The sequence below is a fragment of the Ciona intestinalis genome, unplaced genomic scaffold (assembly GCF_000224145.3).
Source record: "Ciona intestinalis unplaced genomic scaffold, KH HT000062.2, whole genome shotgun sequence".
In the NCBI taxonomy this organism is placed as follows: Eukaryota; Metazoa; Chordata; class Ascidiacea; order Phlebobranchia; family Cionidae; genus Ciona; species Ciona intestinalis.
In genome coordinates this window covers 332,637-357,899 of record NW_004190384.2, presented here as the reverse complement: position 1 = coordinate 357,899, position 25,263 = coordinate 332,637, and the positions used below count along the sequence as shown (strand labels likewise).

The 25,263-nt window shown below is 34.8% G+C and overlaps 5 protein-coding genes and 2 long non-coding RNA genes across 9 annotated transcripts in view; 5 read left to right on the top strand and 2 right to left on the bottom strand.

The window, feature by feature from the left end:
* The window catches only part of dsh (dishevelled homolog), a 28,822-nt gene extending 17,267 nt beyond the window's left edge, over positions 1 to 11,555 (bottom strand). The window contains exon 1 of the mRNA XM_018815298.2: positions 11,543 to 11,555. The gene's annotated coding sequence lies outside the window, so the exon portion shown is untranslated. The remainder of the gene's footprint in view (positions 1 to 11,542) is intronic.
* LOC113474974 lies at positions 19 to 1,488 on the top strand. Its single transcript, XR_003396696.1, has 2 exons — positions 19 to 211; positions 357 to 1,488. It is a non-coding gene; the product is annotated as an uncharacterized LOC113474974 (long non-coding RNA).
* LOC100178179 lies at positions 3,481 to 9,105 on the top strand. Of its 2 annotated transcripts, XM_009862901.3 has the most exons (11): positions 3,481 to 3,695; positions 3,906 to 3,984; positions 4,700 to 4,817; positions 5,121 to 5,220; positions 5,564 to 5,736; positions 6,078 to 6,138; positions 6,399 to 6,516; positions 7,027 to 7,059; positions 8,003 to 8,124; positions 8,406 to 8,486; positions 8,818 to 9,105. In XM_009862901.3, exons 5-11 carry the CDS (start codon positions 5,618 to 5,620, stop codon positions 8,878 to 8,880), a joined length of 597 nt encoding a protein of 198 aa, XP_009861203.1. In that variant the 5' UTR covers positions 3,481 to 3,695; positions 3,906 to 3,984; positions 4,700 to 4,817; positions 5,121 to 5,220; positions 5,564 to 5,617; the 3' UTR covers positions 8,881 to 9,105. The 2 variants fall into 2 exon arrangements, with proteins under 2 accessions (XP_009861203.1, XP_002119537.1); XM_002119501.5 differs by lacking the exon at positions 7,027 to 7,059.
* Positions 10,376 to 11,376, top strand: LOC100175775 (PI-PLC X domain-containing protein 2-like). Its single transcript, XM_002119545.4, has one exon. The coding sequence runs from the start codon at positions 10,432 to 10,434 to the stop codon at positions 11,287 to 11,289; it is 858 nt and encodes a 285-aa protein (XP_002119581.1). The 5' UTR covers positions 10,376 to 10,431; the 3' UTR covers positions 11,290 to 11,376.
* A 228-nt stretch (positions 11,556 to 11,783) lies between the features above and the next one.
* LOC113474975 lies at positions 11,784 to 12,896 on the top strand. Its single transcript, XR_003396697.1, has 2 exons — positions 11,784 to 12,152; positions 12,554 to 12,896. It is a non-coding gene; the product is annotated as an uncharacterized LOC113474975 (long non-coding RNA).
* A 1,352-nt stretch (positions 12,897 to 14,248) lies between these two features.
* LOC100182079 (PTB domain-containing engulfment adapter protein 1) lies at positions 14,249 to 22,314 on the top strand. Of its 2 annotated transcripts, XM_026838132.1 has the most exons (11): positions 14,249 to 14,400; positions 14,720 to 14,789; positions 15,099 to 15,164; positions 15,702 to 15,872; positions 16,626 to 16,760; positions 17,296 to 17,388; positions 17,527 to 17,646; positions 20,097 to 20,277; positions 20,719 to 20,789; positions 20,919 to 21,179; positions 21,519 to 22,314. In XM_026838132.1, the coding sequence occupies exons 2-11, from the start codon at positions 14,781 to 14,783 to the stop codon at positions 21,597 to 21,599; spliced, it is 1,188 nt and encodes a 395-aa protein (XP_026693933.1). In that variant the 5' UTR covers positions 14,249 to 14,400; positions 14,720 to 14,780; the 3' UTR covers positions 21,600 to 22,314. The 2 variants fall into 2 exon arrangements, with proteins under 2 accessions (XP_026693933.1, XP_026693934.1); XM_026838133.1 differs by lacking the exons at positions 14,249 to 14,400; positions 20,919 to 21,179 and having other exon boundaries at positions 14,523 to 14,789.
* A 990-nt stretch (positions 22,315 to 23,304) lies between these two features.
* Positions 23,305 to 25,263, bottom strand: part of LOC100179746 (acyloxyacyl hydrolase-like) — a 7,213-nt gene continuing 5,254 nt past the window's right edge. The window contains exons 9-11 of the mRNA XM_002121086.5: positions 24,659 to 24,791; positions 24,161 to 24,257; positions 23,305 to 23,612 (exon numbers count right to left, since the gene is read on the bottom strand). Coding sequence (XP_002121122.3) covers positions 23,407 to 23,612; positions 24,161 to 24,257; positions 24,659 to 24,791 — 436 coding nt within the window. The 3' untranslated portion in view covers positions 23,305 to 23,406. The remainder of the gene's footprint in view (positions 23,613 to 24,160; positions 24,258 to 24,658; positions 24,792 to 25,263) is intronic.

Below are 25,263 nucleotides of genomic sequence, written 5' to 3'. Positions count from 1 at the left end.
ATGTGAGATGAGGAAGCAAGGAAAGATAAACAGGCCAGGATCAAAGTATGCAACTTGGAAATTGTTGAAACAATAAACGAACATACACATGAGCCAATTCCAGGGAGGGTAGCAGCTATTAAATGTACAAATGAACTGAAGCGCCGTGCTTGTAATACTGCAGAATCACCACAACGAATAATTTCTGAAGAACTGTCAAAGCTCGATGAAGGTTAGCATTATAATGTAGATCTGCGTGAATACGTACGTCGTACAATATAAACATTGTAATTGTGTTTCAATATATCAAGGTTGCGATAATATTATGTGTGGTTTATGTTCTTTTCAAGATCATCTCTCATTAAATTATTTTAAAGATTCAGCCACGCAAATCGCACCAGAGAGGACACTTCGAAGGGCCATTCGCAGGCATAAACAGAAGAATGATACTGGCCCCGCAATACCACGTTCACGAGATTTCCAAATCCCACAAGTATATCAACAGTTGGAAAACGGCGAAACATTTTTATTACACGATAGCGGTCGAACCAATTCACTCCGAATGCTGGTGTTTTGTTCGACGAGTGGTCTTGCTGCTTTATCAGCGAATGAACATTGGTTCATGGATGGCACCTTTAAGACTGCACCCGAACACTTTATGCAAATATACACTGTCCATTCGTTCTCGGATGGAATTGTTACTCCAAGTGTGTTTGCCTTGCTGCCAGATAAATAACAACAAACTTACACGGCACTTTTCCGCATCCTGCAAATCGCATCCGGAAACAACCTCAATCCAAAATCAGTCCTAGTCGACTTTGAAAAAGCAAGCATAAATGCGTTGGAAGAAGTATTTACGGCGTCACAAATTCAAGGCTGTTTATTTCACTTAAGTCAAAGTGTTTTTCGAAAAATCCAGCAATTAGGGTTGCAACAGTTATATCGATCGAACTCGGAAATCTCGTTAAAAGTAAAAATGTTGACAGCACTGTCTTTTGTCCCGGAACGTGATATGGCAGAAGCCTTAAGTGCGGTATTGAATAATTTTCCTCCAGAGCTGGCGTCACTTGGAGAATATTTTGAAGAGACGTATATTGGGCGGGCAATTCCAAATGGTCGTCGACAGCCCATTTTTCCTATATCTTTGTGGAACACTCTTGCTCGAGTTCGCAACAATTTGCCGCGAACTAACAATCATTTGGAGGGATGGCATAGAAGAATGGCCTCCAATGTGGATTGTTACCACCTAAACATTTGGAAATTAATCAATATATTTAAAAAAGAAGACAGATTGGCTTCGATTGTTCGGACACAACACATGTCTGGGGCTGATGGTGCCCCAAGAAGAAAAAAATATAAAGATTTGGACGCCCGCATACAAAATCTGGTGACCAACTATGACCCACGCTCTGTGCTATCATTTCTAAGGGGAATTGCACATAATCTGCATACCTGATTTCGCATTAAAATTGTTGTTTCGTTGTTATTAATAAACACACCTTCTTTTCATGTTCTGTTGGAATATATTTTGAGATTGGAATTACTTTATACTTAGTCGGATTTCGCTGTTTTATGACCGCATTAAAAGGACAAACGAAATAGCCGGGGTAGGGGGAAATGGCTAGGGAGGTAATGGTCAGGGGCAAATGGACGGGGGAAATAGCTGGGGGACGGGAGGGGGAAGTAGCCGGAGGGGGATCGTTACGGGGGGGAAGTAGCCGGGGGGGAATGGTCACGGGGGGGAAGTAGCCAGGGGGGAATCGTTACGGGGGGGAAGTAGCCGGGGGGGAATAGTCACGGGGGGGAAGTAGCCGGGGGGGAATAGTCACGGGGGGAAATAGCCGGGGGGAAAACGCCTAGGGGGATATAGCCTAGAACCAGCGCGCCTGCCTGTAACCCAGAGGTAATGGGTTTGGGGATCGACGCTGCTACCATGCTGGGCGTAGAGGTGCGGCGCAGGTGGTTTCTTAAGTCTGTTTTTTTTATTAAAAACATACACACACAGCGAGCGACTGAAATTAAACACAGTGAAATACTATAACGAGTACTATACACACACTAAACATTACAAAAGTAAACGCCATTATTTTACATAGACGACTATTTTGGTTTCTCAAGTCACCTGTCGTATACTCGGCTCGGGACCGTGCTGCCCTCACGTGTCGCGAGCTCTGTACCCGTACCTCGCTCAACAGTTATCCGACTCCAGCAGAACAGTTAACGACTCCATGGCAAGTCCAGGTCACAACTCAGTTTATTAGACGAAACAACATTGACGTCACGATACAGATAACAGTGAGAACAGCACGCAGTACAGGTCCCGACTCCTGCACTGGCTCCGACTGCCTCCTTATGCAGTACAGGGTAGGGCTTATATATTGGCGAGAATGCAAAATGCGAGAAGAAGCATTACCCGCGAGATATACATTAAACACCAGAACAATCTTTATGCATATAGTGAAATTTAGATAATTATATATATATGTTAAATATCTGTGCTCGGAGCACACTCAACCGCTACACTACCATTGTGGGCGTATGTGTTCTTGGTCAAGACACTTAACGGCAATTGCTCCAATCCATAGTGGTCACTGATGGGTTGTCCAAATTATTAGCCATACATAAAAAAATAAACAATCACCCGCAAAGTAACATACATGGTAACTCGTAAGCTGGCACGAGGTGTTAAACCCGTGTGATAACGACTGTCGTTTTCCGGCCACGCGAGGATAAAGTATGTTACATTCATTTATACATTTATTTATTCATTCATACTTTGGTAAATATCCATACAGTTTGTTAGATATACAAATATTTAGAAAGAGTTGTTTTTTTCCTATAAATTTAAATTAAGCCAAAAAAACGACGAAAAACTAGATAAAACGCCATCGATTCCATCGACTACAATAGTAAACGGGAACGACCGCGAAAGAGAGAGAGTGTAGCGGTTGAGGGTGCTCCGAGCACAAATATTTAATATATATAATTATCTAAATTTAAATTAATGCATAAAGATTGAATTTTGCGTTGTGTAACTTTAACAGCTGGCCAGCTGGCATAATGTGTATGCGCCTGGATTGTTTCCTGTAACCCATGTATAACAATGCTTCTTTATATACAATGCTGAGAGACTTTGCCCTGTAACAATGCTGAGAGACTTTGCCTTGCTGTATAATGTGTATAATGTTTCCTCGTGTATAACGCTTCTTCTCGCCTTGGGAGTTCTCGCCTTTGAGTTATCTCCTTTATAAGCCCTGCCCTGTACTGTACAGCGAGGCAGTGTGAGCCTGGACCAGCCAGTTGGAGGCCGGAGAGTATCGTGACGTCGTTGTTGTTTTGTCGTTGTAACCCGAACTGTTTTGTTGAATAAACTGAGTTTTGAACCTGGACATGTTATGGAGTCGGACTGTGGGCTAACGTCTTATCACTTGACGCCCACTTATCACTTGACGCCCACAAGAGTGTATCAGCTCTCTCGTTTACCGACATTGGAGATGCGCGCTCTATTCTTTTTTTTGTGAAGAAAACATAATTTCCATTGGCTTTGTTTATTACTCAAGCTTACATTAGTGGTGTATACGTAGTTTCAACGATGGCACTTTGGACGCAAAACCCAGAAAAGGCGAATTATGTCAATTCATATTTCGCCGGCATGAGTTCAATGGCAACCAGGATAATTGAACGAAAGGAATCCATTAAATTGTCATACGGCGAAGGTATAAACTCTGTACGTATGTATTTAATATTTTAAAAGTTGCTTTAAATCAAAAGTGCTTTTGTCAAATCCCCTACCTACGTCACACGTTTTATCCATAGCGTGTTTTAACTACTGTCGTTAAGCGGTTATCACATACTCACTTTGCTTTGAAACTACTTGCTCCGTTATATTATAAAGTTTCTTGGTAAAGATTGCTTAATATTAACAGAACGTTGGAACAACATTTCCTGCTCTGAGCAAGAAAAGATGTTGGATAAATACATTATAACTCCAGATGCGAGTTCCAGGTACATGTTGCGATGTTGGCTACTTTAATCTTGAATGAGTGTGACTTTAATCTTATGTGGCTGGCAACGTTAGCCCTTATTAAACAGGTGTTTTGTTTCATACACTTCGTGCCAGCATGTAATTTTGTTAGGGTTATATTTTGGATAGAAGACACCTGTGTTATAACGATTAATTGTTGCTCTGTCAATCATGAAAAATATGTTAAGTTTAAAAACCCCAACCCTCGGCAAGTAATTGTCGACACTCTTTTAAGGGAGTCTCCAGGACTGATATTTTTAAGCAATCTATACATAAATTATGTTTAATTGTGTATGATCCAACTTCTTTTTACTGCTACATGTTGTTGTATGCTTATCTTGTAATTTATTTTCCTGATAAATGGATTTCAGCAAGTTTTTAGAGAAAAAAATAACTTCTAACACATGGCAGTTACAATTACTGTCATCATGCATTTGATTAGTGACATAATATACAATTTTTTGGCAATGATTCAGTAAATCCCTTTAGTTTGTTAGTAAACTAACCAGGAATGGATTCTTCTTGTAGATTTTGCCTAAAACCCAAATACAAGTTTATTGATGATGTCATCAAACAAATCAAAATACAGTCTTGTAGCAAGTGTAGCTTCCCTGAAGGGTTAATATGCAGTGATTGTATAATTTTAAATAAATGTTATTTAGTATTATTGCAGTAAATGTACTTGTTTTGTTGCAGGTACAAATCAGTTACCTCTGAAATGGCACCATTAGAGCACGTTGAGAGGGTGTTCCCCACACTTATTATGCGCAGTGGACAGACTATTGTTAAGCGGATGGATGACGCTAAGAATGAGGTAGCAGTGAAAAAGAGCTTGCGGGTTCAAGGCTTAAAGCTGTTTCCATTGTGGGCGTATGTGTCTCTCGGCAAGACACCTAACGGGAATTGCTCCAACTCAGTTGTCACTTATGTTGTGGGCTGTCTAAATTGTTAGCATACATTCCAAAAAATCTAAAAATCTTTAAAATCAGTGACATACGTGGTAACTTGAAACGGCACGAGGTGTATGAAACAGAACACCTGTGTTATATAGACTGTTGTTGTCCCGCTATGTGAGGATGAATAAGTTTCAGTTGTAAAGATAAAAAATTTGTGTCAGGAAATATGTTTCAAAGATGAACATTCTGATCCATTCTGTTGGGAAACAAGGAGCCAAATGAACATGGTTATGCCTCCTCCTGTGGCAAGGAAAGTTACGAGTAAGCATCCGGTTATTTGGTTAAGCCTTTGTAGAAATAATTAGACACGTAACCGTTGAAGTTCTAGTGAGGGATTATCTTCATATATCACCAACCCCTAACCTACAAAGACTAATATGTAACGCCACAGACAGGGCATATACAAGAAGAACCCAAATTAAAAAAAATGATATGTAAATTCAAATTTATTTTTTTAATTTTTCGTTATACCAATGGACATCTCTGAATGCAGTACTCACCTAATGACCTTTATAACCAATAAATGTAAGCAAGTAATTATAAATATTTGATATAATATAAATGCTTACATGATTACAGTTGTTCAACATTGGTTTTCATACAGCTCCTGTTAAGATAAAAACGCAAATCAAATGAAGGGAAAACAAACACGACAAACATGAAAGTTGTGAATGCGACCATATCAGCTAATGGTGTTTCTACTTTATCTGACGTAACTAATTCATCAAACAATGATAAACACGAAGAAGTAAAGAAATTAGCTCCTACTAAACTCAAGTATGTTGTTATATTGTTTGTATTAAGTTTATTCAAATACCAATTTGTATAGAAGCTTGCTTTTATTATGCCATTATGGTAATCATAGGCGCCAAACCTGGGGTGGCAGAGTGGCCTCCCAGAGTGGCTGATCATGGGTCCTGTATTTCGTTGCCAATTGGTGTGTTAACATTTAACTGATTATATTATATTTTTTAACTTAAAAATTTACTTTAAATTATCCGAATAGTTGTGTAAACTGTCAAACTGAACTATTAATTTTGTATAAATTAACCAAAAGTTCTTGTACAAACATTACAACCAATATGCTTATTGGATGCATGTGTAACTCTTTCTTCAAGATATGTTTCTTCATCAACAAACCAGAGTCGTACGAACCGAAACAACAATCAAACACATCAGGTAACTTCATTATTCATTGTTTTATCAGTCATACATTAAGAAAATGTTAAAACTTTTCCTCAAAGAAAAAAAATACCTACAAACATACATGTGCAAGTAGGTCGAGAGCAGGCATGAGGTGCGTGAAAGAAAACACGAATGTTATAGCGACTGTTGTTGCCTCACCATGCGACCGTAAACAAGTTACATTTATTAAAACATTTGCAAATTGGTTGTTAAACCTTGTATGAAGGAACCTGTTAACCCGTTGATATTTACAGTCAACTACAGAAGCAGCACGTTTATACAGCTTACCCACTAAAGATCACACCCAGTCATCTAGTTATCAGAAGAACAAATCTTCCAGGATTAACCCAAGAGCTTCCCTTACTCTTGATGGTAAGATTTCTAAAAATATAATTCAAGTCATTTTTGCAGATCACATAATTCTAATCTGTTTAAAATTTGTAGAATTCTGAGTTTTAAAACATTGTGTTTTGGTGTTTTGTTTTTATGTTTGTTGTTTATGTTAAAACTACTTAATGTTGTGCACTTATCATGTTACACTGGTTGTCTCATTATTAATTTGCACTTTTAAAACATTCATCTGCATTGACGATCCAATAATCAACATAAGAAACATTTCAAATAGTCAAACTATATATTTGAGCCAATTATAAAATAAGATTATTAAATACCTTTTAAGATGTGTTGTTTGAGGTAAATGGCATTCGAACAAATTAACACGAAACTCCTGGTGTGGAACATTTTCGTCATATTTTTCACAGTTTGTTAACTAACCAACACCAATACCAGCAGTTCTTGTTTGAAACTTATTTCTTATTCCCCCCCCACTCCCACTGTTAAGTGACATCCGTGTCAAATCTTAACTTACCAAGGTATTATCAGATACTGAACAACTTAACGCTGAAGATACTCCAGGTAACGCAGGTTTTCAAGCGCAATCAAACGCATGCAATTTCTCTCTTCCCAATTTGCCTGTCTATCTTCGGGTGGCTGCTTCTTATATATCCCATGCTTTCTGTGTTATTAGGCTTGCAACGATTGTATTTTTTCCTAATTTCCAACTACGTTATACCAAATAATTGCTAATATATTCTTGCCGAAACCCTGCTTTTTCAAAAGGATAGTAGTAATAACGTTGTATACTTTTTTAGCTGTGTGGAGACGATAGCAGTCAAAGCAATTCTGGGTTTTTATTAGTCACAGGACAGGTTTTAAAACTTGTTTAGAAATACAAATTTTGTTAAAATTAAAACAAAGTTAATAAAATGAAGAAAAAACAATTTCCGAATATTTTAATATGGGGTTAACCTGACCCCCATTACCCCCCCCCCCCCTGATGTCCGCATTTGCACCTGATACACCTGCATCGTTGCTTACCTAATCTTCAAGCTTACGGCTGACAATGCTTTCAATATATTCCACATTCATGTTAAGCGGCTATAATGTGTTGGTGTACGACAACTATATCAGCTGGTAATATTAGTTGTGGTGTAAATCAAAAGTCACATGTAGTCTGGTAGAATTTAATATGATAGAAATATTGTAATTTTATTTCACATAGTTGGTAAGTTATCTTCACGCAGCGACATTGCTCCTTTAATCTAACATCATTCTGTACTTTTAGCGTCAATCTAACACGAGAAATGTTTAAATTCGTCAGTGCCCTTAACACTGAACTGCTTTATCTTAGTGTTTAAGTAAACAATATTCAATTGTGTGGTAGATAGTTTTTATCAATTCAACTTGTCTATATAAATGTACATTTTCTTATTTGCATTTGTTGAAAAAATGTTCTTGGACGCCCTTTCTGTTTTTCTTTGTATGGAAAATTGGTATGTTTAAACATTTTTGTTACTAGGTGCGATTAGGAACCTGGAGGTTGCACTGCAGGAACAAAATAAATATGTGGAGATGAATAAAATGAAAGTGGCGCGACAATATAGCAACACAAGAACATCTAGTAATCCAGATACATACAAGGTACTTATGCATGTTGGGGTTATGGACCAACTGTTGTCCCAACATGCCCCACCATAGGACATAACGTAACATAAATCATTGTTTATCTCTTTAAAAAATGATTTCAAGGTTATGTATGAGTGTGTGTCCTTGGGCAAGACACTTAATGATAATTGCTCCAACCCAGTGGTCACAATAAGGTTTTCCAAACGAACTGTTGATACCCAACGTTGATGCCCAGCCATGGAAATATAAGTAAATTACAATCAATTATAATTTAAATACCTGTACATAACACACAGATGACAGATGACGTATCTTCTTGTGAACAAAAATCATTAAGTGCAAGTGAAGAATGTTCCCCCCTGCTTAAAAGATCAGAGGTTTGATAATAAACAATTTTATTTTCATATCAACCACGCTGCTTTGTATAATATAAGTAAATGAATAATTAATGTAACTTATTCATCAAAGCAGGGTTTTGTGGATGATTTTTCCATATGTCTGACAAATTGAGACAATTACCGACCACTGGGTTAGATCTGTTATCATTACAACTTATTAACTGGGCCACAGCACCAGTGTATAAATCAAAATTATAAATTTAGATACCAGATGAGCCACTAAAAGATTAGTTTACATCATGCCTGGTAGCAAAAGTAAAAGAATATTAAGATTTATGTGATTTTTAAATTTTTAAAAACAAATCCTTAGATTGCAGTCGTAGACACAACTTCTGTAAGGAAATCTGGATATGATTTTTTGGACAACTGGTGAAAAATCTACCGCGAATATTTGGTTTTGTATCAAAAGTAATGGATGGAGTCGCTGTAAGGATTTTATTCATTGGTGCTTCCAACTGCTTCTGTGTTTTCTTGCTGCCTAATTGTTTTTACTTATCGTGATTTATATGTGCTGTTAATATGGTGCTGAAATATCTCAGCAAATTTCTAATGGTTTCTACATCGGTTTTTATAAAACTAAAAGCTTTTCTATTTTTATTTAGTTATATTGTTTATTTTATTTGAACTATTTCTTTTTGATACAACAGTCGTTTTACAACAACAGTCGTTTTACACTCAAGCTTTTCACTATACGAAAGTTTTATTAGCGGAGAAAATTTAATTTCTCTCGTCCGCATAGCGGCGCGCTGACGAAAATTAACCTAGGCGGAAATCCCCTCGGTTATAGTTTGATATTTATATATGTATGTGTAAGGTATTGTGGTTTGTAAACGTAGACATATTTTTGTTGAGAGTTTAAGCTAAGCTTGTTAACGTTTTATCGTAATCAGTCATACTTTATGGTGCCAATTTTGATGGCTATACTGGTTGAGTTTTAATACGTGACTAACGCGAGTCTGTTTAATTAATCGCTGCCGTGTACAGAAGCACTAACTACTGTAAGCAAAGACAATTGGAAAAGTTGTTTTTAATCTTAAACTACGGTATAGGCTTTTTACGATTTGCACTTGTTTTGTTGTTTACAAGGTATTATATATATTTTTATATATGGTATATATACATTATTTTTGTTTATTTTTTAAATAAATGTCCCTATTTTTGACTAGCATCCTTATTTTGTATTTTATTTTCTTATTTTATATCTTATGTTATTATAACAATAAGAGTAAATACAAAGCCGATTCGATTAAAATGTCTTGCTACAAAGTTGTTAAAGCAGATTATGATAAATGCAACAAATGATTTGACATTTCTGTTTGTAATACAAACTTATTTTTAATGTTTGTTTATTTCCTAGTTTTTCTAGTCAGCCTTATTTTGTGTATACTATCAATATGCTATAAGGTATGAACTAACACCTATGGCCCACTAAAACATGTTATACCATGAACATAAACCGACATATTGAATATACGTGCAGTGCAGAATGAATGAATGAATGTAACTTACTTTATCCTCGCGTGGCCGGAAAACGACATTCGTTATAACACGGGTGTTCTGTTTCATACACCTCGTGCCAGATTACCAGTTACCATGTATGTAACTTTGTGGGTGATTATTTTTTAGGGGATTTTTATGTATGGCTGATAATTTGGACAACCCATTAGTGACCACTGGGTTGCAGCAACTGAAGTTAAGTGTTTTGCCCAAGGACACATACGCCCACAATGGCAGCAAGGAAGCTTGAATCCATTACCTCTGGGTTACAGGCAGGCGCGCTAACCACTTTGCCACGGCGCCGGAGAAATAACTTTACACCAGCAGGCGATACAGTTAAACTAATTACATAATAAAAAAATAACTTTACCCAATATCTGTTTTCCCAGAAAAGTTTAATTTTTTTTCTGTGTATACAAAGTTTACAATGAATTGGAATTGGATGAATGAGTTGCCACAACATTTGAAAGACGCCCCATTGATGTCATTGGCCATACCAGGAAGCCACGATTCGTGTGCCTTTAATTTGAATAAAAATGGACCACTGGCCCCAGACGAGTCGAAATATTTCGAACCATTTAAAGGTGTGGTGTATAACTGGAGTATCACGCAGGAGTTGCCGATCATGGATCAGTTGAATATCGGCATTCGTTATTTTGACTTGAGGATTGCCCCAAAACCTGATAGCGAGGATTTATATTTTGTTCATGGTCTGTACGGTCCAGCAGTCCAGAGTGTCCTTGAAAATATTAATCAGTTTCTAAACTACCACCCTTCAGAAGTTGTTATATTAGATTTTAACCATTTATTAGAGTTCAAAGATGAGGCTTGCCATCGCAAACTTATTGGAATGATTACGAGTATTTTTGCCGGTAAACTATGTCCTCGTCAACCCACCCTTGCCAATGTTACACTCACCAACTTAAACAATAAATCACAGCAAGTGATTGCTCTTTACAAATATCCTGTCCCAAATAACCTGCTTTGGAACCAATTATATATAAAATCTCCTTGGCTAAACAAACAAAACTCAACAGAAGTCATAAAATTACTTAAGGAGAATATCAAAAACAAACCATCTGATGTTCTGTATGTCTCACAAGGCATATTGACTCCTGATACAATGACTATAGTCGGTGGTTTGTGTAGCAACCTATTAAACTGGGAAGCAGGCCTTAACCACAAAGTTATGACTTGGTTAGACAGCAAACCAGATGTAAACATCATTATCATTGATGATTGTAACCAAGAGTTTGCTGATAAAGTTATCGCAATAAATAAATAAATGATGTTTTCTTATTCCTGATGTAAATATTTTTAAAACTTATTTTGTACAACCAAAAAGTTCCTTTGTCAATCCTTTTACTTTTATAAACATCAGATCATTTTTATGTTTATTTATAAAATGACTTTTATGTACAACCTGATCATTGTAAACTTTTATTGATTGTTAACCTTGATTACTTCATTGTATAATTTTGCACTGAATTTATAAACTTATTTTTCTTGTTGTTTTGTTACTGCCATCAGTGTCACACCTTCTTCAAATAACTTAAATCACTGACTCATATTCCTATGATATGGACCAACTCTTAAGACCAACTAAACAACATAAAGATCTTATTAATCCCATGATATGGACCAAATTTTACATTTTAACTAAATATATAATGAGAATTTTTATGTGGTAATAATTGAAACGAATATTTATTTATTTTTTTGAAATTTTTACAGTAGGGTGGTGGGAACCTATAAAATTTTATTTTAATTAAATTGTATTTCATTATTGCATTGCACATTATTTTATTAATATTCGTTATTGTAAATTTTGTACAGTCAGCTGTATAAACCAGCTATTTATAAACATAATTTTCTTCTGTTTTACAATATATTTTTTGGGGCCTTTAATGTTATGAGATCTATTTTAATATTGCTTTATTTTATTCAGTTTTTGTTTTGTGCGGATAATGAAACATACAAATTGAATAAAAAACTTAAAGCGAGTGTTTGGTGTTTTTCCTGCAGTTAAGTACTTTGCGATGTGCCTTTTACCACAAGCCCAAACTTTGGTACAAAATAAAAGACCAGTCAACCAACACAAGGTTCCTGTTAAACTTAAACTTTTTCAGTCAAATCATGCGCGGAGAAGTAAGTAATGATCAAAATAGTAGGATGGGGAAAGATGGGACATTTTGTCAGACAAGACCTTTTTAATTTTTTTTCACGCACCCAATTTCATGATGATCAGAGTTGCAGAATACAATTAATATAAATACATTTCAATTTGATGTCTCATCTTCCCCCGCATAGTAGTTTTGTAGTTTTTTTTATTGCCAAACTTTGAAATGTTTCTTTTAAATAAATAATTTATACCTTAGGGGTTATTCAAATATAAGATACTGATATAATAACTAAATAAACATTAAATTCAGTCATTTGCACTTGAAGATAATTTATGAGTGGCTTGTGTGAAAAACAGTGCATAGTAAAACTCAATTGATTCCCTTGTATTCGTAGTTTCAGTAATATTCAGGAACCATTTCACCCAGGTGAAAACGACGGTACAGGACGTCACAAAGTCGGTCTGCAGAATTCTTGACGAAAAGTCAAAATACGAGTGTTTTATCTGACAGCAACAGTACATGTAGTTACCATGTTTTTCTGAACAGTTAAAAGGAAAATGATATTTTAAAATATTTAAATTACTGATTTTATTCCATGCAATATTTTGAAAGGAACCCAATCCTTAACACTTTAGCGAGTAAATAACATACAAAGGGAAGATAGTCTTTGCTGAAGAAAGAAGTCAATATACGTTTGATTGACAATGCATTGGATTCCTTATAACAGAGTCGTATAAACACCGAGCACTCCAACTGCCGCCTTTGTGTGTCCAAAATAGAGCAAAAGTAGTGACTTTGGCAATGGGTTTAAACGAACTTGTTACGTTTTGTTTGTGTTTTCCTTCTGTGGGAAGGTGTAAACAGCTTCTATTTACCTTACCAAACATTTTTTGGAAAAATATATAAATTTAGCCGCATTAAATGAATAAAATGTCGCAAATCAACCGCTTCTAATTCTATTTTTTGACTTTTTTGACACAGAAAACAAATAACACATGATTTCTACATTTTTGAGCATGTTAGTGGTCATATAGATCCTTTTTCGTCGAACAGTTGTTCTTGTTCTTGTTGTTGTTTTTTGCGAGACTATTTTCCGCACTTATCTGAATTCTTAAGTCTAGCATTTTTCTTTAATCTCTTGATTTAAATCAAATCATAATATATATTTATAATTTTTGGACTGAATTTTCAGATTAATAACCGCACGATGAGCGATTAATTAACAATTATCATTAATCTTAATTGAAACAATATTTTTAATTCAACATCATATGATTAATATTAACTTCTAACATTACCTAATTACTGCGTGATTACGGTTTGTCAAAATTCATGAAAACTAACGTTTTTAAGCGACGACAACGTTACTTGTGTAAGTTTACAGTAAACACATGGTACAGGAGTTGTACAAAGCGTATTTACACATATTCTTCACCAATCACTCAACCCTCATACGTCATAAGTTTCATTAGTTATAATACATGTATAAATACATTCTGCCTACTGCTCCACAGTCACCAATGTCGAGTAGAACCAATTTTGTTGGTTACTTCAGATTTGTTTTTAATCGAGCCCAGTCGACCGTTGTAGTAAAAGGATTACTTAATATGGCAGGGTGGGGGTAGATAGGACACCTTTTCATTTTGTTTTCACTTTTCATTTAGTAGTAAACAAAGAACATTTAATGAATTATAAAACCGTATCTTCACGACTTCCAAAGGCCGTTGTTAAGTGTTTAAAACACGATCAGGCTATTTGGATATTATGTGTTGAAGGTGTCCCATCTTCCCCGACTCTACTATATTATGCTAATTAGTTTAAAACGTGCTCATTCATTAGATCTGTGATCTCTTGTTTAACCTTTAAATTTGTTTTTATGCTCAAGTTTTTCTGTCATTTGCCGAAAAACAGACATTTTCCCTATACCTACTGTGTTATTTTGGATCCAAATTGCCGTTCAATTTGTGTTTTACGTAACAATGGGTTGAACTACTCGGTATTTCCATGGCCCTGCCTTATAAGAAATAAAAAGTCCCTTTTTTGGGATCAGATTTGTTCGGCATCACTGGCCCTTGACGTTGTTGATCAGGATTCTGCCAGAATGCCAGCGATGGATAATATTCTGTGTAATTCAGGCAGAACTCTATTGTTATTTTTTTATTCGTATTATTGGCAGTCTATTTAGATTGGCACAGCTGTATTTCGACAGATGTAAAGGAAATGTTTAAAACCCACAATACTTACTTACCAAAGTCCTTAGTTATTCGACTCTGGTATATATATATATGTTATGTTTAATTTATCGTTGTGCTTGTGACTAAATATATATGTTTTTCTTCATACTTATAATATAGTACATACCATTACCCCCTAGCACTAAATGAAATTCCTGCTTACTATTTCATGTCTGCAACAATTGCATTTTAATTGCTTAAACAACATGTTAAGGAAGTTGATTGAAAAGATGGGCCTAATATTATTTTATTGTTCTACTGTTGTTGTATTATTATTGTTTGTTACCAATATTATGTTTTAAGTTTATTCCGAACATCAATTAAATATGTTAACATTTTTCCCTTTGTTAAATTTTAGAATCATACAGGCTACGGCTTTACTTACAAAATCTTCCTTTTAACACTTAAGTTGGTCAACCATGGTTTTGGTAAGTGGGTTTTTACTACGGTGTATCATATATGCTGGTCTTGAAGCTGGTGAGCAGTAAAAATGTTGGCTTAGTTGTTCCTTACGTTGGGTAAATATATTGTATTACACAATCACATTAGTTTTATCAACAATATTTGCAAATTAAACACCTAAAAAATCATACTGATGCTATAATAAAATACTTTGTGTAAAACAAGTTTGTTGCCCAGTTTGGTGCAGAATAAATGATTATTCATTTTTAGTTCTATTAAAAATATTCTGTTATTGGTTGATATTTGATGTGTTTTTCATATTGTTTATCTACCAGGGCCCAAACAAATGGATTCATCAAGACACAACTTTGTTGAACCACAAAGTCGTTTACATTGCCAAGGTAAAGCAAGTGTTATCTGACAGTTTAAACACGAATTCCACATTTTTGTTGTTTTACCACATAATAGCAAAATTGTGCTATAATTAGTTAAAAGGTTGTGATATCCTATATATATAATATATAGAATATTTTGGGCGATTGAATTTTAAACTTGCTATTTCTCTTATGCATGAGAGGGGAATTATGTTTGAAAAAAAACTTTTTTTCTGGCTGTGCCTCTGAATACTGAGCATTATTGGGATACCTGTAGGGTGATTGGAGTATTTTAATTGGTTTATGTGGGTAATACTTCCATCTTTACGAATAGAGGAAATGAAATAGGAGAGACTTAGTAAATTTGGATTCATTATTGACTTTCTGAAATGTTTTGTTTGGGATTGGTGTTTTATAAACCCAACAATTTAGCTTTAAAAACATGGCTCAAATTAAACTTACTATTTTAACTTCTATGTACATCCCAGTTTTTTGGATAGCAGAAAAGTTCCCCTTAAAAAAAATCCATTTTAGTATGGTTATTAAAATAACGCAACATTCCAGTTTATTGGTGTGATTGAAGCAAGCGGACCTCGTGGCATGGCAGTTGTAAGGGAAGCTATTCAAAAACTTAAGTTTTCCCATCATATTAAACACACTGAAGGAAATAAAGCAGCAAAAGTTGAGTTGAGTATCAACGTGCATGGGTTGATCATCACAGATGTGAAGACAAAAGTAAGTCGTGTCCATGTTTTGATGAACGGGAAAACATTTCAACAACAATATATATGTTTGTTCTGTAACGGTAATCCTAAATCGGATTATTTCCCCATATTTTTCTATGCAATGCTTGCAAATTAAATTATATTAGAGCAATATCTTAATAAACCTATAACTATCTCAAACCTATATATTTGATTGTTTGCAGCTGCTTTAGTTTTTATCACAAAGTCATTCCCTCATTCAAGTGTTAATTAGTTTGGCAGCACTTGACCTCATTGTGACTTATATTCCCTTGTGTATTCAACCTACTTGTATTATAATATTCCTAAAACTTTGAAACTGGTTGCTTTTATATATAGATTAGATATGTCAAAACTATTATTTTATTTTGTTGTAAAACTAATTCATATTTTACTTTAGGCAATAAATATCAATGCTGCCCTCTCTGTTGAAACCATAGTAAAATAAACAGTTGATGAAATTTACCACAGTATTAAACAAATGCTGCAATGGTATTGGTTTCTGTGGCAATAAATGTCACCAGTACCAACCAGGGGCAACCATTCACGCATATTTGAGTTGTTTAAAATTTATATTTAATATTCCTAAGTATGGTATAGCATGTTTAAAAACAGACATGCAGCAAATTGTAGTGGTTGCTTGAGGTTTCATGGCAAGTATGTTGCCATGGTGATACGAGGTGAATTTCATTAATCGAAAAAAAAGTTGTGACAATACTAATACACCCTATGTTTATAAAACCAGGGGATTCTTCACAACATTCCATTAGAGCGAGTATCGTTTTGTGCAGACGATAAACAGGATCCGCGCTTGTTTTCTTTCATTGCAAGAGCTGATGATGGAAAACATTATTGTTATGGACTGGATTCCCAACATGAGGCAAGTACTAAGTAGTTTACATAAGTGAAGTCGTGTCTTGCTTTACATTATTATGATGGCCTTCTTTTCTTGTATTGAACCTGTTGTGCTGTTCATACTTTTGCTGAAACAAATCTTACATAACTTTGTGGTTATAAAAGTCGATTATTTTAACTTAACATAACAGAATTTTATTTATTTCTTCTTGATTGACAGCAAAAATCGTGTTATTTAAAAATCCAATAAAGAGATTCGGGAAAACAACAATCATTAAATCGGGCTATGGTTAAAAGTGCCTTAAAAGGAGTTACAAAGTTGAACCTAAAATCAGAACTTTTAACCCAAAATCAACAACGCCATGGAAAAGTGTTTAGTGTGCTTGCCTGTAACAAAGAGGTTATAAATTTAAGGCTTGTCGCTGCTACCATCGTGCGTATGTTCTTGGACAAGTAATTAACGCAATTGCTTGCTGTCATTTCCTCCCACGTGAGGTTAATGCATTTAAAATTTTAAAAATTTTCAATCAACATCAATTAATTGAAGTCCTACATCCCAGGCAAACCACATCACTTTAGCTATCGGTCAATCTTTCCAACTTGCTTACACAAGCGTTATCAAAAGTGATGAAGGAGGTGTTGCTTCTAAACAGGTGGAAATATTGTTATCTGTTAAACAATTATGAAGTTTATTAAATATTTATTCGATTTTTTTTATTATAGAATTCTAGCACTTTACTTTATAATGTAGAGTGTATGGTAATTGTTTTTATCTTTTTCCTGTGACTTAGGTTATGGATTTAAACAAACGGATACAAGATTTGGAAAAGGAAAATTTCATGTTAAAACATCGGATATCTGAGCTTGAAAAAGATTCAATCGCGCAAAAGGAAAATAAATCATTAGAATATGTAAGAATATAAAGCATTGGAAACTTTATCCTAAATTTAAATATGGTTTATGCTAACTTGATGTTAAATACTGATTTATGTTTAGTTTAGTACGGTGGGGAAAGATGGGGTTTGATTTCCTTTTATCTCTAATGTTAACAGAATTATATAACCGCACTACTCAATAGATCGTTGTTAAAACATGACCGAGATATTTATGTGCTAGCGGTATCCCATCTTACCCCACATTACTATCCATGAAACATAAACACGTAATGTTAAAAATAACTGTAGGCTAGTAGGAACTAAAAGTTAAATACTTGTCAAAGTTAATTTTAATTTTATTGGTTTGCGTTTGGTACCTGCTTGTTGGGTTAAACATAAATTCTAAAATAAATGTTTCAACCTTAGTAGAATCTTTCTATCAACTCTTTATTATCTTTTTTTACTTTTCTCCCACTTATCTCTTTATTAAACTTACTTTGTTTTAAGTCTGTGCAAGGTTTACAAGGGGTTGATTCCATGGCTTGTGGAAGCTCACGACACGTAAGTTCCCCAACTATGTTGGATCATCAAACTAATCCCGAGGCATTGAAAGAAACATCATTGACGTCACATGTAGCTGACAGTATAGATAAACCATCACTTGGAGGCAGCACATCACAAGCACGGAAAATACAGAAACAAGTTTACATCGATCAAACTATCGCTTCCGTGGAAAAAGCTAAACATTCTTTAAAGAATTTGAAGGAATTTGTGAAACAACGTAAGAAGCAACGAATGGGGAATGTAAACGGACAATCTCCTATTTCTATGTGCAGTGGTGAAGGTGTTGCAACAACTTGTGTTCAACCAAAAGTATCTTCATCATTGGATAGTTGCGCTGATGTCAATGTTTCGGAACGAAACAAGATGGCCTCACCTGTCAATCAAACGCATGGTTCAAATGATGGCGGATACTCGATGTTCAATTCTTCGCAAACTTTGAAACCCCAAGCTACAAAACCTGCAGCTGATAACACGAGTGCTGCTAGTTTGTTTGCTGGTTTAAATGAAGTCATGGTCACCATTGAAGATTTGATGAAAGTGGAAAAACAAATGAAGAACACTGCGGTAAAAAGAAAGAATCAGCAAGAAAATAATTTACCTGAAACTATTTTATCTGATATGTTGGGATCAGCTGATGAAAGGGGGGAGTATGAAAACTTGTGTTTTGTAAAATCATCTGCGGCTAACAAAATAGATCCCACTGAAAGTTTGTTACCCCCTCCAATCCCACCTAAGCCTTTGAACATGCAACCTGCTTTTAGTTCAGAGTCTGTATCACTCGGCCATGTTTCTGGTTCCGTCTATTCAACTTCCAGCAGTGACATCAGTTCATCGGCCGACGCATTGAGTGGGAACGCTTATTATTTTAACTCTCCATTTCTTGTCAACCAACCTGCTGCGAAAAGTGAAGAACTTCATGAATTGGAGTACGCCGAGAAATATCGATCAAAACTTGTGGATAGTGAAAGTTTATTCAATACATTTGTGGACGGCAATATTTCTGATACATTAAACCGGTTGTCAGGAGAGGAAGGGTACATGGAACTAAAGCAAAAGGTTGGTGAAAGTGAAGGAGACGTTTATGTTGATTCTGTATATGACAATGTTCAAAAACTTATGGAGACAATCCGGAAAGAAAACGCGGTTGCAAAATCACAGATGTTTAATTCTCCTTGTGATGGTGGATTAAACAACACACAAGAAGTTGTTGAAAAACACAAGAGGCGACAAGTGCATGGTTTTGTACCATACGATGCCAACACAAGGCATGGGGTTGGGAGGATGGAAGGACAACAACATTGGGTCAGCTTATTCTTCTTCTATCTTTTATTCTAATTTCTCTTTTCCTTTAATGTCAACTTTTATTCCTTTATAACATTTACACAAGATTAAAAATAATGTTTGCTGTAGTGGAGCAAACAGTAGGGATGGTGTATAATTTCTATGTGGGTGGAACGCTTACAGGCACTATGTTTGATGTTGCTATTATTTTTCCCACTTATCCTTCAGATCGACACTCAGCAGCAATTGCTCCAACCCAAGTGGTTTTTTAATGGTTGTCTAAATTATCAGCCATATATTACAAAAATAACCTAAAAGCATTTATCACACACAAAGTTACATATGCTGTGGTAACTCGTAAGTGGGCACGAGGTGTATGAAACAGAACACCCATATTATAACGACTGTCGTTTTCCTCGTTTCTCAGCCCTGTTATATTGAATAGTTTTTAATTTTAACAGAATAAAAACATTTGTTAATTGGAAATAATAATCAAATGTAATGTTTTTAGGGTAAGCGTACAGTTAAGAACACGTGTGGTTTATATAATTGCACAGGTTTTTATACTGGTGGTGATTTCATTATTTTAACTTATTATTTTAATCAAGTTTTTCTGATTATTGTAATGATTTCATGTCTAGACTTCCCACTATGTACCAAGCACACCTGTTGTACCGGTGAAAGATGAGTTTGACATGCTAGCATTCCTCCCACCAAAACCAACCTTAGTTAAACCTTCTTCTCCACTGCAAGGAAACCAAACCGCGAGAACCAGCAAGAACTTATCGGCTTCTAACTCGCCTACTTACCACGACACAAAAAGTAAGAAAAATTAACTTTTTAAAAACGCAGTTTTTAGTTTCAATGCAAGTATGAGAGGTCAGATGTATAATTAAACTAAAACACATTGCACACATGGGCTATCATGTTTGTATTGAAACTTATTCAATTTATTAAAATAATTTAAATATCCTGTTTATAATGTTAAGAATTTTTATCCCAGTTGATTATCCTTGAAACTGTTTTTGTTGTTTTTTATTTAAATTTAGAATGTTGGAAATGTATAAGTTTTTCTTACTTTTTGATGTTCCAATTATTCACTAATGTGCCATTTCATTTTCCCCATGATGAATTATCATTTTATTTTATTTATTTTTTTTAATTAAAAGCTTTAAAACGTCCCTTTTTGAAGTTTGTTTAAATGTTCACATTATTTCAAATAATAACTATATAATATATTTATATAATTATGTATTTCAACAGATTTGCTGGAAACAAATGTTGACTCAATTGGTGATTTCATGAAACTAAATGAAGAACTCAATAGATTTAATGTGAGTAACGAAAAGTGAGTAACTGCAATGTTGCACCATATAAATATGTGTTCTATTATTTCATTTTAATAGTAATTACAAATGTTTGACAAGCAAAGCTACACAGTAAATTGAATTTCAATTTATCAGAGTGCAAGCAAAACAAAGAAATCGGAATTAATCGGAAACCTTCTTTCTTCACCAACTTTTTCCAACTTTCTTCAACAACTTTCTTCCACTTTACCACACGCTAATCAACCTGCTTCTCAAAACAAATCAGTTAGCGCACAATGTAGCGCTGAATCAGGAAAACAAGGAAATAAATTAATTAACAAAGCTCATGGGAGTGGAAACAAACAAAGGAATCTCAACAGAGGGGAAGACTTTAATAGAAAAATGAAAATCTTAGAAGTATTTTAAATTTTCTTTTTCACTTTATCATTTCTTCTTCTTTCCCTCTGCGTAACGCAACTATTTTAATTAAATAACAGAGTGTTTACGCTTCACTAAACATAACCTACAAAGTTACATACATTGTAACTTGTAAACAGCCACGAGGTGTTTGAAACAGATCACCCGTGTTACAACGATTCTCGTTGCGATAAGTTATTTATTCATTGGTGTTGCCCAGGGTAAACATGTTCCATTACTAAGTTTAAAATAAATTAAGTTGGGATATTAATGCATCCACATAAACTTCACTTTTGACGTAAAGACCACTCAATATTTAAATAAATCTTATGTTTCCAGGAAGGTTTTAGCAAAGGCCTTACAATGCAAGAAGCAGAAAGCTCGCTGGATGCGTTCGATCCTTTGAAACTTGGTAAATAAGTGGATTGACTTACCACCATGAAAATCAGGAGCATATTTAGGGGGGGGTAGAGAGGTCAGAACCTCCTGTTTTGTTCAAAATAAGTGGTCACCTTTGTCTAAATTGATAGATATCCCTAAAACTTAAATAGCAAAGATCCACAAAGCTACATACGTAGTAACTGGTAAGCGGACACGACATGTATGAAATGGGACACTCGTGTTATAAAGACTGTTGTTGCCCACTACATAAAGATAAATAAGTTACATTCATTCAGGTATTTCTTACACTTGCAGTACAGTATTGTCTCCAATATTTCTTCATTCTCCTTTTCTTCAGTTTTAATTAATTTTCACTGATTTATGTTGTATTGTTTCTCCTTTATATTTGTCACATCTTGCCTTGTTAACATTCTTTACTTTGTGTCATTTTTACTCGTTTTTTTTACGACGAAAATATATAATGTTGAACACACAATGTAAAAAAATGAATTTCAAATATTGCCTTATCATTAAATATGTGTTGCTGTTTATTTATTATTAATCGTGACGTGCCTCTTTGTATGACCTCACTCGTATAGTATCAACTCATAATTTTAATAAACGCATGTTTTGTTTGAAGTTGTGTAATGCATGATAAATCTCCATTTGTTAATCTTTCGTTGAACTACGACGTGTATGTGTCTTCCATTACATTGTGTTGAGTTAATAAATTTGAATTATGTTAGTAAGTATATCAAAATGCTGTGTCTCAAAATATGTGTCGGACCTTCATTGTTTGACCATTCAAAAAAACACACAAAAGGAGTTATTTAGCGATCCGCACAACAGGTGAAATTTTACAAATTCGAAAACACACAGGATAAGATGGGATAGTTTAAAATCATTGTTAATTTTGATTAATAAGTGTATTGATTGTGAGTAATACACGTAAATAACACGAAAAAATAATGTACGCTTTGAAAATCAAGTTTAAACATTCTTTCCTTACCCTACTGCTAAACATGTAACTATTCAAGCCACTTCTCATAAATTATCTTTAAGTGCAAATGACTGAATTTCAAATATTTTTGTCAAATATTTTCCGGATGTATAAATTACTGAATTCAAAACAAACCATTTAAATTTTGGCATTGAAAACATACAAAACTAAGTGGGGGAAGACGGGACGAAAAATTGCATTCGTTTAACATCTAATTTTAATACTTAACAACAGTAAACTCCTTTCTGCCGCGAACTTTGTTCGACTGTGAGAATATACTGTCGAATAATACTCAAACATATGTTTTTGTTAACCATCCATTGGGTACCAAAAAAAGAAATTTAAAAAAATGTATCGTGTTTGCCCATGTCCCATCGTGCCCCACCCTACTATATACCTTACAAGCGGACGTAGTGGACGCAATTACAACTTAATGCATAATAATGGAATATCGATCGAGGAAAGGTCTTTGGCGCTTCCGTTGTGAGCGTATGTTTCCTTGGGTAAGACACGTGGCAACAATTGCTGCAATCCAGTGGTTCCGTGAGGCAACCAATGAATTCATATTTATGTAGTTTCCATATTTATTGATTATTTTTTTATTAATTAAAACTTCTCTTCAAAGTCGTGTGGATTTAGTTATAATTCAGTAAATATCCTTTGTTTCTCACTGAATGAAACGGGAATGCCTCGTCTTACCCCACCCTACTATATATACTATTTACCATATTAATAAAGGATGAGTTCATCTCATATTTATTTTATTATCGTTTCAATATAACACCGCACATATTTACCACAAAATAATAATTACCAAATATCACCAACATTACATTTCCTTCCACTTTAATACCCCCCCTGACCACCGAACTGGGCGATTATTTTATCATTGTTCTCGTTGACTTTGCCGATAGCATCCGGAAAGTTAGTAGTGAGCAAGTCGTACATGTATTGTGCGGTTAACGATTGTCCGGTTTGACTTGGATGAAACCCATCAACCGGTTCAATGACTTCCCAATCCTGTCCACCCATGTCTTCCCACATGTCCATGACTAAACATGGAATCGCGGTTTCAATTTAATTCAAAAGTTAAATAAAATAAACCCTGAAAGTCACTCTTTGTAACTGTACGGGCAAGCAATTTCATTTGTTTACTGTAGGCTTATGTAATATATCATATATTTAACACGAGGCATATGTCCAACCAGTTTGTACATAGCATAGCGCGTTTTAACCACTGTCGTTTGCTGTTGATTTTATTCTCTTTGTTATTTATAAACCATGTCGTATTCGCTAAAGTTTTTGCAGAAACAAATTAAAATTATAGCGTCTTATGTACAGTACGCGGTGGCATAAAATGGAACATGTTTCATTCTTTTTTCCATCTTATCTGGTGTGTAAACCAAGAATATTTACAGAATTATATAACCATATCATCACGGTATTCCATCTATGGGATGATATGTGAAGCTCACGGTATCCCATCGTACCCCACAGTACTGTATTACTTACATATATAGCCTCACTGTCACGGTTCTTTAAACATAATAATATAAGCAAATGTTACAACCTGTATATAAGTAGATAACCAACAACTTACATCCACGAACATCGTAATCCATATAAGCCATGGTAAAGTTTTGGAAATGTTCGGTGTCCACGATGTTCTTTGCTTGAATACTTAAGTTATGCGCTCTCTGTGGAAAGTTGTTGTATAGATTATTATTCACACAGAAAAAAAAACTTACTATAAAGTCACATACGTGGTAACTGGTAAGCGGGCACGAGGTGTATGAACACTTGTATTATAACGACTATCGTTGCCATGCTACCCGTGGTTAACACAAGTTACATTAATTAATTTATTAATACATGAACTATGTTGTATAGTACTGTGGGTGAGGATGGGACACCTTTAGCACGTAACATCGAAATATCCTGATCGTGTTTTAAACAGCAATCAACAACGGTCTATGGGAGTTGTGAATACACGGTTTTACATTTATTTGAATGTTCTTGTTTACTAGCCAATAAGACGAGAAAATGTAATGAAAAGGTGTCCCATCTTCCCCCACCTTACTATATATGTCCCACAAACCTGTGAAGTTAAGTTGCGCAATGTTTCGTTGCTGTTCATCCAACCAGTACAAGGCGATACTTCCAAACAGTTTAAATAATCGTATAAGTTCTTGTACGACACATCCTTATTTAATTGACCGATTGGATGCATTCTACAAATACAGATATAAAACTTAACGTTAGACATGTGAACTGCTGAGCAAGTATATAGGATCTATAATTTTTTGTCAAACTGTTATTCTTGTTGTCACTTATTCAGGTTTAATAAATTTAAAAAAACGCTTTTGTATTAACATGTTTAAATTATTTAGGCGTTAAGGTACGTGTAAACATGATTGAAATTTTTAATATATTATGATTTGATTTCAGTCACGAGATATTAAAATCGAGATGTATTAAAATAATCATCGCATATGTACAGGAGAGCAAAGCTATAATGGATGAGCACGAAAACTACGACGTTTTGTACTAGATTGATACTTTTTATCATGAATGAATGAATGTAACTTACTTTATTCTCGCGTGGCCGGAAAACGACAGTCGTTATCACACGGATTTAACACCTCGTGCCAGCTTACGAGTTACCATGTATGTTACTTTGCGGGTGATTATTTTTTGGGGGAA

Coding starts and splice junctions, on each gene's coding strand:
- LOC100178179 (XM_009862901.3), top strand. CDS start 5,618: ATGAAAGTTGTGAATGCGACCATATCAGCTAATGGTGTTTCTACTTTA. Junction 8,125..8,405: donor GTAATCCAGATACATACAAG/GTACTTATGCAT, acceptor CATAACACACAG/ATGACAGATGACGTATCTTC. Junction 8,487..8,817: donor CCCTGCTTAAAAGATCAGAG/GTTTGATAATAA, acceptor ACAAATCCTTAG/ATTGCAGTCGTAGACACAAC.
- LOC100175775 (XM_002119545.4), top strand. CDS start 10,432: ATGAATTGGAATTGGATGAATGAGTTGCCACAACATTTGAAAGACGCC.
- LOC100182079 (XM_026838132.1), top strand. Junction 15,165..15,701: donor AAGTCGTTTACATTGCCAAG/GTAAAGCAAGTG, acceptor GCAACATTCCAG/TTTATTGGTGTGATTGAAGC. Junction 17,647..20,096: donor AAAATAAATCATTAGAATAT/GTAAGAATATAA, acceptor TTTCATGTCTAG/ACTTCCCACTATGTACCAAG.